Raw genomic sequence first — 17,522 nt, forward strand, 5'->3', positions numbered from 1 at the left:
CCAGCAATTTCAAGACCTTATGGCATTCCCAGACTGCCTTCGAATTACAGTCATGGTTGGCCAAGGCCTGCAGAGCAGCCCTGCTGTCCGAGTTAATGTAGATGTTTTTGCCTTTGTAGCCCCTTTCCACATTAACTCTTGCACATTCTGCAAGGGCTGTAACTTCAGCCTGAAAGACAGTTGCCAGTTTACCTAGGCTAAAGCTTAAGTTAACCCTCGGTCTGGCTCCCCAGACCCCTGCCCCAGTACCCTTCAGAGTCTTTGACCCGTACGTGTATCAGGTTAGAGCCTTCTTCATGTAGTCAGGCTCACCTTTTGACCATTCCTTCCTCACAACAATGTTGACTTGAAATGGTTTTTCCCAGTCCGTAACCTTTGCCATTCTGTCAGACATCATTTCTAGAATATCCAGTTTGAGAATGTCAACGATCTTGGAGTGCTTACTAGCATGGTGATAATGCCAGTTCCCATTGCACTTCAGTCTGTAGGCAGCCGTCCTAGCCTCTCCTATGACGAATATGTCTAGGGGTGGGAGATTTAGCACTACTTCCATAGCAGCGGTTGGTGTTCCTCTCATGGCACCCGTTGTCCCCAAGCATGCCAACCGCTGTACCTTTGACAGGTTTTTTGCGGCAGTCACCTGTTGGACTTTTGGCCACCTTAGGTTTCCTTAACTACTAAACTCATTTCGTGCTGAAGTTAAAGATGAAATAGAGATTCCTTATTTCTCTACAATCAACAAAAATTTAAAATTTTCTTCTTGTAATACAACATGCTCTGCCGTTTTCTAATTATACAGTTTTGGTATTCCTAAAATATAACTAGCTTATACAGTGTTACATTTTAGTGTTATACAGCTACGGTTTTCGTGGTTTACCCCATTTGTGGTTGAAGTCCTATCTGAACAGCAGAATGCAGCAGGTATAGGTTTCAAACAAGGAGTCCTACAGGGATCGATATTAGGCCCTCCCTGCCTTGTTCATTCTGCTTTAATCACCTGTGGATATGAATTACTAGTCCTTACACAGTTTTAGCATAAGTTGTCGGAAGATGGCCTTCCTCGACAAGGCCGAAATGTCTCAAGGTTTTTAAGAAAATAGAGTTTAATAAGAGAATTGGGATTGAATAAAAATTGTACGCAATTGGAAGAATTGATATGGAGGAATATGATCTGCACCTTCAGTGGTTGTAACGAAATACTTATAAATGAATGAGACCAATTGAGTTTCTATGTTACACAAAATCACTTAATAATAATACATTATTGCCACAAGTAAATTTAACAATGCACATTGCATAGCAAACGTCAGAAACGAAATTAAATTACTGTATATATGAGTTTGTATCGTCAAACTTTAATAAAACAATGGCATTTGTAAAAACATAATTAGTTCCATTGTAAAAGTAAACGAATTAAAATAATGAGTCGGGGACAAGTCTCATGCAGCTAATCACGTGACTGGTGATCCATGAACATCTCCAATGAGTAAATACATTCCCGATCATGAAGTTCTTAAGGCATAACTTAAAATGTTTTTCATTTTTAATACCTACAGGGTTCTACAAGTTTTCTGCTACACTTGTCCTACTACGTGTTGCACTGTACAAATTACTTCTCCTGATGTTGTTTGTAGCCATGACCATTTCAGGCTTGTGTTGGTGAGCATTTAAATTTACAGAAAAGGATTGTTTCTGTAATGTAAGCAGACCAGAGTCAGCAGGTTTAACTTCCTGATAGCATATTTACAAGAATCTCTAAATTTCAGTCCACCCACGATCCAAACAGCTTTTTTGTGTTTACAGAGCTTCAAGAAATAATGTTTCGTACAGGAGACCCGCAGGGTGATTACATAAATTTAATGAGGATAGATTAAGCCACTCATTCTCACTACATTCTCCGGGCAACATTTTGACAGTACTCCCAACGCTTATGTTCCGGTAGACACTTTCTGTAAATGTGATCCATGTGGTGGCTCCATTTAAGACCTTGGTCGAGATAGATCCCTAAAAACTTGATATATTCTACCTCTCCCAGGGTTGTATGGTCAAACATGACAATTGGCTTATTTTCTGAAGAAATTCTGCTTGTAAAGTTGATAAAAGAGGACTTTTTAGCACTACTTCTGAGGTTGTTTTGCTCAAAGTACTGAATACTTGAATTCAGACCAATGAAATAGTTGATTTCGATGTCATGAGGTGATTTAGCATTGCAGCAGAGAATGTTATCGCCGCATACTATACAACTTTGCCAGCAGTTAATACACATGTTAAGTTGTTATCAAAGAGAAGGAACAAGGCAGGGCCTAATATCGATCCCTGTAGGACACCCTGTTTGAAACCTGTACCTTCTGCGTTTCGATGTTCAGATAGGACTTTAACTACAAATGGGGTACACCACGAACATCTTAGCTTTATAATTAAGCTAGTTTTTAGGGAATGCCAAAACGGCAGTGTACGTTGTATTAAAAGAAGGAAAGTTTATATTATTGTAGGTTATGGACAAATAAGGAATTTGTATTTCATTTTCAACTTCAGCACGAAATGAGTTTAGTAGTTAAAGAAATCTAAATGCACCGATGGCAACTAAAAAAATATCTTCTTACGAAACCTGGGTTCATCATGCCGACAGAGTATGTGTTAGGCTACCATACAGCACTTCCTCGTCATCTCGTTTTTCTTACACACCACATATAGACTCTACTGTAGGCGACGACAGATACCGTATTTCAAGCACAATCCATAACTAAGGTCGATAAGTAGTAAATATTTAATGGAGGAGATTAAGCGATATGCAATTAGTGAGCGGGCGGCGCTGCTCGGCTAGGCGGCGGCGGTGGGTAGATTATCATGAGTTATAACGGCGTTAGATCGAACGGCAGTCATTAGCACTGCCTACTGCTGGCTGCTGAGCCCCTGGTCCCCGGACCCCGAGCTACCAGGAGCTCAGAGTGCGGCAAAGTCACGTCGTGTCGGCATTAGCACTGCCTACTGCTGGCTGCTGAGCCCCTGGTCCCCAGACTCCGAGCTACCATGAGCTCAGAGTGCGGCAAAGTCACGTCGCGTCGTGTCGTTGTGCATGATGTACTGTATTACGATAGATATTTCATTCGATCGAAATCAGAGGTTGCGAATTCTTGATTGTTATTAAAATATATGCCATTCAAATGTGAGAAAATTTAGTGAGATACGATATATACAAGCATTGGATCCTTCAAAGTTCACTGAGAAAGGATGTTTTCAATTATCAATGAAATTACTGCCATAAAAGAGCCCTTCTATAGTATTTGCTCAACTATTGCCCTCAGTATTGTATACTTAGCAACTTCGTTGTCTTTAGCTATTAAAATAGTTATTTTTGCCAAATCTACATAATATAAGCTAAAAGATGTACATTCTATGAGTGTTCAACATTGTAAAAAATATTAATTTCTTTCATCTACCAATACCCTCAACAAATTTATGTTGAAATATCACATAACATTCCAAAAAACTGAAAGGAAATTGCATTATTATTATTATTTGCCCTAAGATAACAAATAACAATAATAAAGCTTCACAAAACAAAAAACAAAAAAAACAATGAAAAAGGCAACATCTTATGTTTTATTTTCTAAAATATATTATTAATGATAACACCGTTTTCTCTGTTTGTAAATTACATGGTCTTGTTACAAATAAACTTTGTACAGAAAAATAAAAATAACATCATTAAAACACTACCATCTATAATTGCTTTAGCTCATAGTGAGAGTCTTGCTCATGCTCTGACCTGCTCACCCCTTCTTTATAATATAAATTCCCATCGTAGTAATGCGTCCATTTTTGAAAGTTAATTACCATTATTTAGAGCTGGTGAGTAAAAGTCGTGACTAGGAGCTATTTAATGACTCTGTTTGCTCTAAGTTAAGCTAAAACGTGGCTTAGATGCTATAATGATAATTGAAGACTTAGGCTAACATTCGTTAACAAATTTCAACCTCATATTGCACTATCAGATATATGTGTATTAATAAATATTAATAAAAAGTCTATCTTTTAAGTGATACACGTTTCAGAAAAAACACTTTCTATCCAGATGCCAAGGATAGAAAGTGGTGCCAAGGATTCAAGGTTTGTGTTTTCGATAGATAAGGCATTGCTGGTTGCAAATCTTGTATCCACGTCAGATGCCTCTGCTTAGTTGGCACCCCTGAGGAGCCGCCCGGTGCTTTAAGCCTACCCTGGTTGAAGACCATTGATTGTCTAAAGGCATATATTTAGGGAGTGGAGGGCCAATAGTCGTGACGCCGCCAGTGCTGCCAACAGACAAACATCAGTAATTAAAGATCAGCTGTTTATCTAGCGCGTGGCGACCCGCCCGTGCCGTTCCCGCGCCCGCGACCGCTCCACAGCTGACTTGATCAATCTGCGGACAGACCTGTGGAAGGAGAAAAAACTAAAAGGGCATGGCTTCATTAGCCTCTGTCAGCATGCAATTAGGAATGATCATTATTTTGATTTGTTTACTTTTAAACCTGTTTACGATTACTAATATCTTTTCATTTGAAGTTTTCAGGATGAAATATCTACTCTATAATTAAGTAAAGTAGCTACGACCTAAATATATACCGTATATATATATATATATATATATATATATATATATATATATATGGAGAAATATATGGAGAATTGTCAGAACTCTGAATTTGACAGGCTCTCTTGGTCAAATACCAGGATACAGTGATAGACAGATATACGAGTAATGTAAGATAAAGGATGGCTTTCAGATTCTAAATGCTATTTCATGTTCACTCAGCCAAAGATGAATGGATGGAGGAAAGCTACATACTCACGTTGGAAAATGTTACCAAAAATGTATTCATCATTCTTAATCTAATTAAAATTGGCTATTTTTTAAGCCTATTCACTAAATCTCATTAACTGGAAACCCCCCTTTTAAATTTCTGTTGAATTCGACTACAGTGATTCGTAGCTGAGTTAGGCGTAAAATATATGTTGAATCCATTAAAACATCTGAATCAACTTGCTAATCCAAGAAACAAAGTGCTGTTAATATCTTCAAGGTTTACTCCAGCTCAGCTCTGATACAACATAGAGACAATTGATTTGAATATGGCAAAAGTCTTGTTTCCGATTAGTAATGGATAACTTGGAATTTCTTAAATGCAAATAGCAGAAAAATGTGGAAATATGTTTCTAGGGCGGTGCCCAAATATGAATTTTAGAAGGCGGAAAACAAGCGAGATACGGCGAGTGAAAAGTGTGTCGGGTGGGCAGTGGCAGGTACTGGGTTTGTGTAAAGGTAAAGAGGGTCCTGGTCTACCTGGCTTCAATAGCCATTAGCAACCTATTGTCAGATAGCCTATCTTTATGACAGCCCGATACGGACGCCCTTCCCCCCCCCCACCACACTCACAGCTCACGCACTGCAAACAGAACAATGGACCAACCTCCGATTTGCCGCAGATACGTCTCCAGTCCGGACAGTCCACAGTTCCAGCGAGAGTTTTTTTCGGAGAAAGAGTGAGGTTAATTCTTCCCTGTTACCTTAAAATCCTAGAAAACCCACTCTGTTCTTATGTTAGTATGGTTATCTGCCTAGTTTCTGATTTGCTTTTGCTTTTTTGTTTGCCTGTTATGTACCAATTTTTTAATCAATTTTTAACTATGATCGCGAAGAACTAGAAACGAAATGTTGAAAATATATTTTATATCAGGGTAACGGCGATCTTAACAGTGCTCTATATATAGCGCTGATATCCTGATATGAACTATTTTCAATATTTCAAGTCTCTAGGTCTTTGCGATGATAGTTAATAATTAATTACAAAATTGGTACATAATAGGCAAACAAGAAAGCTAGTTAGAAACTAGGCAGATAACAATACTTAAATAAGAAAAGAGTGGTTTTTCTAAATTTTGCGGTCACGGGAAAGAATAGCCTTACTCCTTCTCCGAAATAAACTCGCCCTGGAGTTGTGGAGCTCATGCTACTCTAAGTGAGGATATGCAAGTGTAAAACCGTTACATTACCCTTGTATGTAAAAATGGTAGCAACGAGAAAGAACAAACAATACTCAGATTTGAATCCAAAATATTGAATTCAATATGAAATTTGGTTTTAGGCAAAGCCTGCAGTTAAAGCGACGCAATAGGTTTTAGGTAGAACATTTTATTTTATTTTTAAGCCCTTTAAGATTTCTCTAAATTCTCCTGAAGACTTTTTAAATTAGTTCACGAAGAATTACAGACGTTTAAATTAGGAAAGTTAAGCAGTAATGTAATCAGGTCCAAATAAAAACAGCTGAATACAAAAAGTTGTTTATTACAGTATGTAAATTAGGTATTGATTCGGGGCGGGACATGTTTTAATGTTACATAATTACCGATTTAGAATGAAATATAATCAAAGAAAATTACACGTTTAAATTAAATTGTTCTTTTATATACTCAATTTGTATGAATAAAAAGAAGGATTCTCTCAAGTAGTTTTGTATGTAGCCTACATACTTATTATTTTCAAGGACATGATTATAAGATGCACTTAAATTATACTTTAAATTAGCTACAACCACGCGTGAACGATAAGAAAACAAACATATTTTTCTGTCTTTTCAAAACATATCCTATAGAGCTGTTACTACAGTTTTGTTTAAAAATAAAGAAACATTCTAACGACAACATATTTCACTACAATCTTGGATACTTTTTAACTATCTGATAAATTAGCCTAGTATGTTTCAAAGACTTTGAGATACATTTGATGGAAAATTGCCTATTTAATCACATATCAAGAAATTCTCTTTGTGGATTACTTATTATGACGTTATCGTCCCAAATTCGCCATTTTGTCTAGTTGTGTTGATCTTGTCTTAACGGTGATTAACAAAATTCCCTACAGAACACACACACACACACACACACACACACACACACACACACACACACACACACACACACACACACACACACACACACACACACACACACACACACACACCTATATATATACCTGTGCATAGAAAGAGGCTGTCATTTAATTTACTTTCTCCTTAAGGCACGTTTTAGAAAAGGAACTGAACCGTGTTTCCAAACCGGATTAAACCAGTGTCAGCATTTTGTTGAGAAATGTAACGGATATTTATCAACAAGTTTTCCATTGGAGTCAGAATGCAAATTAGCCGATTATATAGTTCAGTCAATACACCTTAAACAGTATGTCCGTGTAAATAGTACTTGAAAATCTTCAGATTTAGAAGGTAAATTTGGAAGAGCTCTAAGGAATAGTCCCACGCCAGACTAGCATGGGTGTGAGAGGCTTGCGCAACAATCTACTTACGTCTTTAATGGTACGTTAATTGGAGGGTGAAAGTGCGTCAAGACAAGCTGTTCAGCTGATTATTAATTGCCAGTACTGTTGGATATAACCTGTTCTACACATAAACCTGGCTTAAGCAGATAATGGATGGCTCTCTCTTTCTCTTAAGCGAGTGTAAAGTAGTTGGGAGCAATGGTCCAACGAAGGACATGTTACTCTTGTACTGAGCCGTTTGCTGTTGGATTTTGAGCGAATGTGAAAGTCCATTGATAGTAGGTTCACAGCAAAGTGAAAGAATTGGAACTTTTTGGATTTGGTAAAATTTCGTATGATTGAGACTTCACATTAATTTCAATGTTTATAGAAGAAATCAGTAAAAAAATAACGAAACATCTTTTTATATTTTATTTTAAACCCAATTACTTGTAATACAGTTTCATATTCATCAGGCATATCATTTCAAATTACTATGGATGGCTATGAAAAGTAATAACAACTACACCATACTTTATCAAATGAAATCAGTCTTTTATTGCCATAAACATCTCACAATGCGTAGTAACAGTCATAAATATATATCTGAGTATACAATTTTGCAACACATACCACGAGAAACCTCACTCAAACATACAATTTATTCATACATACGTCCACCCCTTTTCCAATCTTCCCACCTCTAACAACGGTATCAGTGTTATTGAGCGTCAGAATCAGTCCCAGTTATATGCCAGAAAATCGTTAACATTTTAGAATATTTGTGATGGTAAAAAGTGTTTTAACACCTTGGACGTTTGGGCATTTTTTTATAGAATCTGGCAATTTGTTGATAAAATGAACACTGCCTGCGAGGGCAACTGTTCAGACAACCGTTCTGTATCTCCTAGTTCGGTAGTCATCTCTGCCTCTAGTCGCATACGTATGTATGTCTTGGCACATTAACACACAAAACAACGTTGTTTCCAATATATGGAGGCAAGGCAAAGTTAACAGTTTCAACTTTCGATTGCGCGATTATGCGCTTGTTTTTAAGCTGCTCTCATGAATAGATTGTTTGTACAAACTCTCCACAACACCAACCCGTGGGTAAGATGGGGGTAAATCAAGCCATAGTACGCCGTAATCAGAACCTGAATAGGGCAGTATTTAGCTAGGAATCTCAAAATAAAAATTGCTGAGGACAATTTTGAGCAAACATGGTCAATGCGGTCATTCCAGGACAATCCTCGATCAAGGTGTATTCCTAGGAATTTCGAGCAGTATACTTCTTCCACTATGGTATTTTATACCATGACAGTTGGACCATCAAATTTGATCTGAGATCTTCCTCAGCCCCTCAACCTCCTTTGTAGTGACTGAGAGGGTGGTGGTGAGGTGGAGGAAGATTTCATCATTTCAGCAAATATTTAGTTCTGAAATAAAGGAACGTGACCAGCAACTGGTCCACATGCCAGGACGTCCCACGAGAAGAAAGTTGTTTTAGGGCGGTATTTGTCCCTTGCTCGGCCGCGCTGCACAGAACAGCAGGCGGTACATATGTCTCTTTGTTCTTTTGTTCCCCCCATACCAAGAAGTACAAAGAATTGCCGGAGAAAGACTGCAATTGTCTTCACCTTGCTCGGGCGCCCACCCTCGGACTGGCCTTACCTTCCGGGAACTCTTGCAGAAATAAGTTATTTACCGGACTAACGGTCCTAAGTGCCATTTGAAGGGTGAAGGTCGAAGAAAGAAACGTTTTTGTATTTGCAAGCAACCTCCGTGAACTCTTTCATAGTTGTAAATAACTGGTTAACTGTTTCGAGGAATCCTCGCAGAGAAAACTCATTCCCACGGATTTCGTGGTGCTGAAGAGTTCATAAGAGGTTTAAAAAATTAAATTTCGATTCCCGTTATAACATTTCGAGACAATGAGTATAAACCATACAATTATCTTATGTTCTTTTATTTAGTAGAAAACAGTTTCTAATTGTGATTCTTTTAGCAAATTGTAAATTTAGTTTTTTATATTGTCTCAAAATATATATATTTGATTTATTTATACTAAAAGAGGAAAAAACAAAAATGAAAAATGAAACTTATTTTCCCGTCTATTCAAAGAAAGAACCTCTGTAAGAATGAATAATAAGCATTTTTTTGCGCCGTATGAAAATTCAAGTGCAATGTACAACTGTAACGATTATTGATTATTGGGTATTGCATGACCATCCGAGTTATAACCGAGGTGTATTTTACTTGTACAGAAAAAAACAAGAAACTCCAATTACACGATTATCTTTTCATGGGTTTCAAACTGTTTTAAGGCTAGACAGATGTGAGCGTGGTGTGGATAGAGCCTGCTATGTACGCCGCATCAATATAACATTCGATGCTGAGCTTTGGACAAAATTCTTGGGTAATATGGAAGTCTCTTAAGTTGGGTAGATGGGAAAAAAAGCGCTGATTTCCTTCTTTTCCTTTCATCTTACCTATCGTGATAGGCTAATTATTACACCTGGAGTTATGCATGATGAATCAAAAAAGATATATATATATATATATATATATATATATATATATATATATATATATATATATATATAGATTTTATAGATTTGACAGTTTCGGTATGTACCTTTCTCTTTCAAAGTATGTGGCATGGTAAATGATAACTTCTCAAAAACTCTCTTAAGTTTATATCTATTCGAATTGAAGTTCTTTACACAGTGTCAACGTGACGTGTGACTATTTGACTCTAACACTCAGTTTAAGTCACTTAAAGCCTCATTATTCTTGAGTTTTACATTATTTTGGACCTCTGGAATTATTTTGCCATTCCTTTTTCGACATTTTTTACAAGGGATTATACAGAATTTTGGTTCTATAATCCATACTTCTAACTATCGCGTTTCACTGGTCAGTTACTTGGAGAACCCCACGACCGGATACAAAAGGACGTTTAACCAAATAAATGATAAATTAGTGCTTAATTGTGTAGGCAGTATTGTCATAAAAATGTGCATTTTGTAATCGAAGGATCCGGCAGAACGTAACGAAGTCATCACAAAATTACTGTAACTTTTTTCTAGATTATTGCTAGCTACCATTTGCCCTTTCGATCCAAAAATCAATAGGGCTCTTCCTAAAACCAGGAGGAACATACATACCTCATTGAAGTAACTAAGACATTTCTATCAAGAGTTGGCACAGTCGGAGAGACTGCAAATGACGGGAGTTTACGAGGTACCTGTCGACAGTGACAGATTTAGAGGCGAGGAGGTCACAGGTGTCACAAATCCAAATATTTCAAAAATATATTAATTTATTTATGTAGTTTTCTTTTCGAATAAAAATAAATTGTCGGCTCCAAAATGCCTTGAAAGGGTGTTTTAAAATGTATATTTTCCGGACTCCATCCAATGCGAGGTATTTCATAACAAAAGGGAGTGACCCTCTTTCATGGAATTGAACACATGCATTCAGTATTTTACTGAAAACAAATAAGTCAAAATAAAGTGTAGTAAATTTTGGCCTTCGTCAGCATGATCGAGTAGTGCGTCCGGCCGTATTTATGGATGACGAACTTCTCGAATAAAATAATTCCACAAAATTTTGGGAACGATTCTGTACGAAGTACTGACCTGGAGCGATGATGTTGACAGGGTCCGTGCTAGAGTTACCTGAGGTATCTATGATCTGCGCAATATAGCAACATTTTGTTCCCCAGAAGTTTTAAGAATGGCCTACTATAGCCTAATCCATCCTCATTTTACGTATGGAATAAGACTTTGGAGAATTTGAGCAAAAAACAAAATGGGGCGCGTCTTTAGACTCCAAAAAAGCTGTCAGAATCATTGAAAATTTAAGTTACAGAGAGTTGTGTAGGGAATCTTTCAGGGAGTTGAGATTACTGACTTTGCCCTGCCTCTATATTTTTGAGGTGATCATGTACTGCAGATCAAGGTGCACCTTGATTCGTGGCAGGAACGTTCATCAATATGAAACTAGAGGCAGGGACAACTTTCGAACTCATCAACGCAGATTGACATTAGCGCAACATCTACCGCAAGAGGTTGGTGTCAGATTAATCAACAGGCTCCCTGGAGAAAATAACATTTCCAATAATCAAAATCAATTTAAAATGCGTCTCAAACTCCTTTAGGTGTCCAAGGCTTTCCACTCTTTTGATGAATTCATGATAAGCCGCTAGGATATTTGAGAGTGCTGGATCTAAGGTCAATGCGATTGTCTTGAATGATTGTATGAATTGTGAGTATGAAGTTGTGTGAATGTGTAGATGAAATCGTGTAAGATGACTTAAACTATTGACGATTGTGATACGATGTAAACATTGTTAAAAGAATGCAATAAAGAGATTATTATTATTATATTACCTCCAAACTTGTACTAAATCCGCATCTGCCTGTCAGGTCCGTGCTAATGGCTTTGTACCACAAGAATAAACGTCGTCTTGCCATAAAACACTGATACTACTAAAAAATTCACGGTACTGATTTCAAGAGGTTTCATTCAGCGATGGTTAAGCTCGTATTACCAGTAGACTGGTAAGTCGATTCGATTTTACACTGTTCCGTAAAATTGAAACAGAGAAAATCGTTGTTCCTCGTGATGTACAACCACAGGTTCGAGTTTGGAAATAGTACCCTATTTGTTGTGAAGCCTTCATAAACATACAATGTTTCCGAACGCCGAGGCTCAACAGGGTTGTTTACCCGGCTAATGTGAGTATTTTCCAGTGCGCAGACGCCCCGGGGTCGGACCAATAACGGCCCACATTACAGGCTCGTTACGCAGCTCTATCGCGACAACATATAATGACGCGTCATATAATGACCTGATAATTGCTCTATTGTTTACCGTTTGAACAAACTTTCCAGGAACCGTCTCGACTTGGGAGGTGTCACTTGCTCCTTCCATCCTCATCCTTTCATTCCGGGTTCGTCATTAGAACCTTATCTGTGTCGTAAGATCGGGAGGAAAGCAGAGATGTCTGTGTGGTCTGGGTGTATGCCTTTTGTTGTATTCTAGTGAGTGTGCAATAAGCTTGGGCTCACGTTCGGGGAACTGAGAGTCCTCGCCGCCCTTCTTCTAAAAGGTTATATTCTGGTATAGGGTATAACAAATTGTGCTAAGAATTATAACAGCTTACTATGAAAAGTTCTAAAAATATATAATTATTTACTAACTCCTTAAGGATATAAACATCCAAACGGGGTAATATGGCAAGTTTGTAATTTTTCACTCTTTATTCTTCACCCCCTCTCTTCCTCATTTTCATAATCTTTCCACAATCAGAAAAATATAGCAATGTATATTGTATAAATATAGAATATAACTATATAGAATCCAAATATTTTCGCAAGAAACATCAGCTTTTAGTTCTTAACTAAATCCTTCAATGCAGAAATCCTTTTACGCAAAAATTATATGCTCAAGTTTTTTTAATTACTTTCTAAATCCAAGAAGAAACATACCATTATTTTAATTCATCAAAACTATGGATTCTTGGTATTTAATTGTTCAGAAGAGTATAATTTCGGTAAAAGATTTTAGATTTTACATATATAAGTGAAGATTCTTACACTCATTATGAAAATGAATAAGGACCGTGTTATGTACAGTGTGTCTAGTTGTAGTATGGATTTGCATTACGTGGAAGAACTAAATAACTTTTCTATATAAAATTACTAATTGACCTCAGGACACAATTAAATGCACCTGTAGCGAGATTCTTCTCCCCTGATTGTAGGAGAGAAATTAATTAGTCAGTTAAATAACAGATATTGCTATCCCAAACACTATAATATTATTATCACATTTGCCCAGGAACCTGCAGTAAACAGATTTATAACGAAGTACGAAAATGCCACTAAACGCCCACTTAATTTGTGCTTACCAAACCCGAGTCAACATTTTTTTAATGCCAGCAAAAATTAAACATCATTATATTCTGTTATGCTCTGGTTCAGGATATGTTCAAGGTAAATAAAATAAGATTTTAGTAGGCATAATGTTGTTCTTCTTGTGATAATTTATTTTTAAATACCATTAAATTTCCGTTACACCACACAGTAAAAATGTGTGTGGTAGGCCTATACCGTCAGAGCCAAAAAGAAATGTCCAATTATTAGGTTAGTGCTATAGTTAGTCTATAAAGTTTTATTTGAATTAAAAAAGTATTTTATGATAAAATGTGTCAATAGCATTATTTTCTCACAACTAGTATTATAGTGACAGTTAAATCTGGAGGACATGACACACTGCACAGACTGTAGGCAGTCTAAGCGGGTCAAATTCTACATACACACTATTCTCTACTTGCAACTAAACTGACACTTTGCATAGACATATTTATAGATTTCTAATGAGTTGCTTCAAGAAGTTTATAGTATTGATATCTGAACTTCTAAAATTTCTATTATTTTTTAAGTTTGTATTGTTACAAAAGTCTTTAAATATTTTTTGTCGTGAGGGTTGGGATATTTCTCAAGTAATGGAAGGAAAATTTCAAATTTCCCATCAGGGTGCCATAATTAATCTAGTAACCAATATAGAAACGCCTCAGATGTACTCTTACCATACAAATCGCAATCTTTTCTATGTCTTATACTCACGCCTCATCTGTGATTCCAGAGCAAGATTACCAAGCAACCCTTTTCGTAATCTGTGAGAACCTCCTCCTAAACCATATGACCTGTTGCAGACTCGAGGAAAAGGAACGAAACACAAGAAACGGTCCGGGGGCAGTCTGTCCGACAGTTCGGGAAGTGTCATTCGACAGGTAATGCTGCAGCATGTGCACAGGCTGCCTCGGCATTTGTGTCTCAGCATTTCATTCCACAGGTCATCCTTCTCGATCTGTCTTCTCATTATCATCATACTGCGGTCCATGGTCGATTTCCTGAATGGTACGACAGTGTAGAGATGATGAAATGGACACAGTAAGGCTCTTACAATATCAGGTCATCAGAACTGGTAAACAGGTTACTAATGTCAAAGACTAAACCTTATAAAAAAGTACTAAAATAAAAATAAATTGTTAGAACCAAAGTTTCCAAGTCCAAGTTCACCTTCTTCATCCTCTAACACCGTTTTAATATCCATACTATATTTTTCCACAAGGTCAAAATTTCTATAACAAATTGAAATACTTCTAATAATCTTTATATTAAAAAAATATTTTAAATCCATTTAGTAAAAAAGGATATAATTTAAATAGTCAATACTACTTAAATCTTCAACCAGCTAAATTTGTCCTTGAATACATCCATGATTTGTTCTCGTGTGTTGACTTGAATGAATAATTTATTTGTACAGATACTACGGAAAGGTTTACTAGTATACACGTAAAGAATTCAGTACGCATTTGTATATTTTTAATATGTAGTTACTCACCGTTCAAATAACCTTCTTATACATTTCCAAATGAAATGTTTTCGTAATACACGTTAAAATAAGTTTATTACCGTTTGAAAAAAACGTATCATTAGCCTTATTAAACGTATATTTTTCTCTCGTCTATGTTCCAAAATGTGTTTTCATTAGTTACACCAATTTTATGCATATTTTCTTCTTAATATAAAATTGACTAAACTCATTCAAACCATTACCTCGCTCATTATTCGGCATGTCTTGAGATATTCGTATTTTTACTCCTCTTAATCTTCAACAAAGTACAATCTTTATTACTAATCTATAAGCTTTGGAATGTTTTAGCTTTCAGCGTTTACTCTGTTTTTAGTAGCTTAAGTTCTATTTTTGACAATTTCTTACTCATATTCAACTTATGCTCTTTTCAGTCTGTCTAATGTTGAGCCTTCATTTATCATGTTTTGTTAAGTAAGTATCCGATGGTAAGACGTCAAAATATGAGATAATATGTGAACTAATGGTGTATACTGTGTATAGTCATGAGACCTATGAGTCTATGACACAGAAGATTTTCTTCTTTCTCTCATTCATTGTTTCGTAAAAAAAAGAATAATTGTTTCTGTCAAAAACCAGAATCGATGTTGTTCTCAAGCCAGTCTGGAGAAATTGTATTTATTTATCCTATTATATATATCTGAAGTTATAATCTGGTAAGAAGTGTTTTCGACAGATGTTTCGAAATACGTGGCTCTCCATTTAACTGGGCTTACATTTCTAGGCCACAATAAATGCCCCAGAAATGTTCGACATCTAAATATCATACCTTGATAAATGCAGGTTTCTCAAGTGATTCATGGCCGAAAGAGTTCGTGGACGGGGGGGGGGAGGGGGGCTAATTCCAAATACCCGGTAATTACCGAGCGTGGGAAGAACAAGGGACGATTCACTGACTTACGTAGTCGTGGCGTACCGTAGACCAGGCAGTATATCATGGCAAAACAACACGAAGCGACGGATAGTGGAACGACCCGGTCGGAATAAAGGGGTACGGACTCGGCCTCATTAATAACGCGGCAGAGATATCAAACAGGATACAGAATTTATCAAAATCACCGAGGAAAACCAGATTACTTATTCGTTCAAACGAACCCGGTGTGAGTGACAACACTGACTTTGGGAGTCTTTTTTTGTAAATCAAGAACGAAAATATATGGTGGCAACACTGTCAAGGAATTAATTGATGGTAAAAACAGTCAATATCAAGAACATTCCTGAACTAACTCTTGATGTATTACTGTGTGTGCTCGGTTATTTAGGGGGCTACAATATTTCGCTACTAAGGCTAATATCAACTCTTTGGGGGTTCGTTAGCATGTAAAGTCTTTACACAATTTTTTTAAGGATACAATTAAATCAATAAAAATTATACAAAATTTTAGTGTATCAGCTAACTGAATTCAGTTCATTGTTTATAGGCTTCCAGCTGGTTTTTTGTAGTTTTCCAGCTGAATAATTGAATAAACAAGAGTTTTAAACAGTAATGGCAAAAACTTTCAAGCAAAAAAGTTCTTTTTACATATAAAAGTATATTTACTAGTAATGTTTGGAATGTCAGGACATTTCTTCTATTAAATAGTTGCACAAGTGCGTTGTAAATTTGAATTGTAATGGAATCATTCTAAAACTAATAGAAAAATTAATGTATAGGTTATGAGAAGATGTGCATGTAAAGCTAAAACCTCATTCCACTTGAGACGTCGTAGTTCCGTGTTACTTACCGGCAAATTACATAAAATTACTAAATATAAGTTATGTTGAGTAAACTCTGACAACAATAAACAGAACTCTTTCTTTTTAACTCAATTCATAAGAATTATGTAATACCATTACTATAATATCAAAATGGGCTAAAACCCTGAATAAATGATTCACTATAGTAGCGCTATGCCATAAAGAACATAACTATATCTTTACCGAAGAAAATGTCTGACTCACAGTTCCCATAAGGTTGCAAGGCCTAATCCCTAGAAAGTCAAAGACAGCACCTAATAAAAAATCTCACAAGTTCCTATAATCTAGGTTGGCACATACTTCCCTGTACTACCGGTGGTGTGTATCAGAAAAACCTCTTCTGAAACGACGTTCGCAGAATGGGATGTAAGTAAAGGTCATTGAAAGATGTCTCCATTTATGAAACCACTTTTTATTCTTGTTTGAGTAGCTCCTTACATCCAGTTACTGCCGAATTTGTTAAAGCAAAGATATTATAGAGTAAGGAAAAAAATAGTGAATAGCTAATGCTAAAGTCGTTGCAGAGATTGATTACAACGCTACATCGCGTTATAATACCCACCCTAGCTTCCAGAAACTGCAGTTTTCAGTACCTGAAACGTAGTACCAATTAAAAGTGTATTAATACAATTTCAATACTACCAAAAACTAACTAATAACAATCCTGTTGACTTTGGTTTTCAAACTTTTTGCTTCTAATTGGTACATTGTGTTAGACCGCAACACATAATAACCACCCAACATTAATTGCCACACAACATAAAAGGTGTGTGTACCGTACTTCCTTCGATTGTAGTAGTTGCTTTTACATGTTTAAAGTAAGTTAATGGGTAGAGTAAGTATAAATATTAACTCAATATGATCATGACATTTTTCAGCGTTTCCAAAAATTTTAGCAGTTGCTCTTGAATAGTTTACAGCTCAGTGGGACGGAGCGCGGCGTGAAGTATGACAAGGAATAGTTATTAATGAGACCTATTAGTTTAATTTAACGTTTCGAGTATTTGAATCTACGCTCCTAATCAGGTGGAAGAGGTATTAATAC

At 36.4% G+C, this 17,522-nt stretch overlaps 1 protein-coding gene across 5 annotated transcripts in view; it reads left to right on the forward strand.

The window, feature by feature from the left end:
• LOC124364667 (voltage-dependent L-type calcium channel subunit beta-2) overlaps window positions 1-17,522 on the forward strand; it is a 403,127-nt gene that overhangs the window by 7,378 nt on the left and 378,227 nt on the right. For 4 of the 5 annotated variants that reach the window (XM_046820315.1, XM_046820316.1, XM_046820317.1 and 1 more), the window contains exon 2: window positions 14,019-14,096. The exons of the other annotated variant lie outside the window; for it this stretch is intronic. In XM_046820315.1, coding sequence (XP_046676271.1) covers window positions 14,019-14,096 — 78 coding nt within the window. The remainder of the gene's footprint in view (window positions 1-14,018; window positions 14,097-17,522) is intronic. 5 annotated transcript variants of the gene reach the window in all.

Source organism: Homalodisca vitripennis, chromosome 6 (assembly GCF_021130785.1).
Source record: "Homalodisca vitripennis isolate AUS2020 chromosome 6, UT_GWSS_2.1, whole genome shotgun sequence".
NCBI classification, from domain to species: Eukaryota; Metazoa; Arthropoda; class Insecta; order Hemiptera; family Cicadellidae; genus Homalodisca; species Homalodisca vitripennis.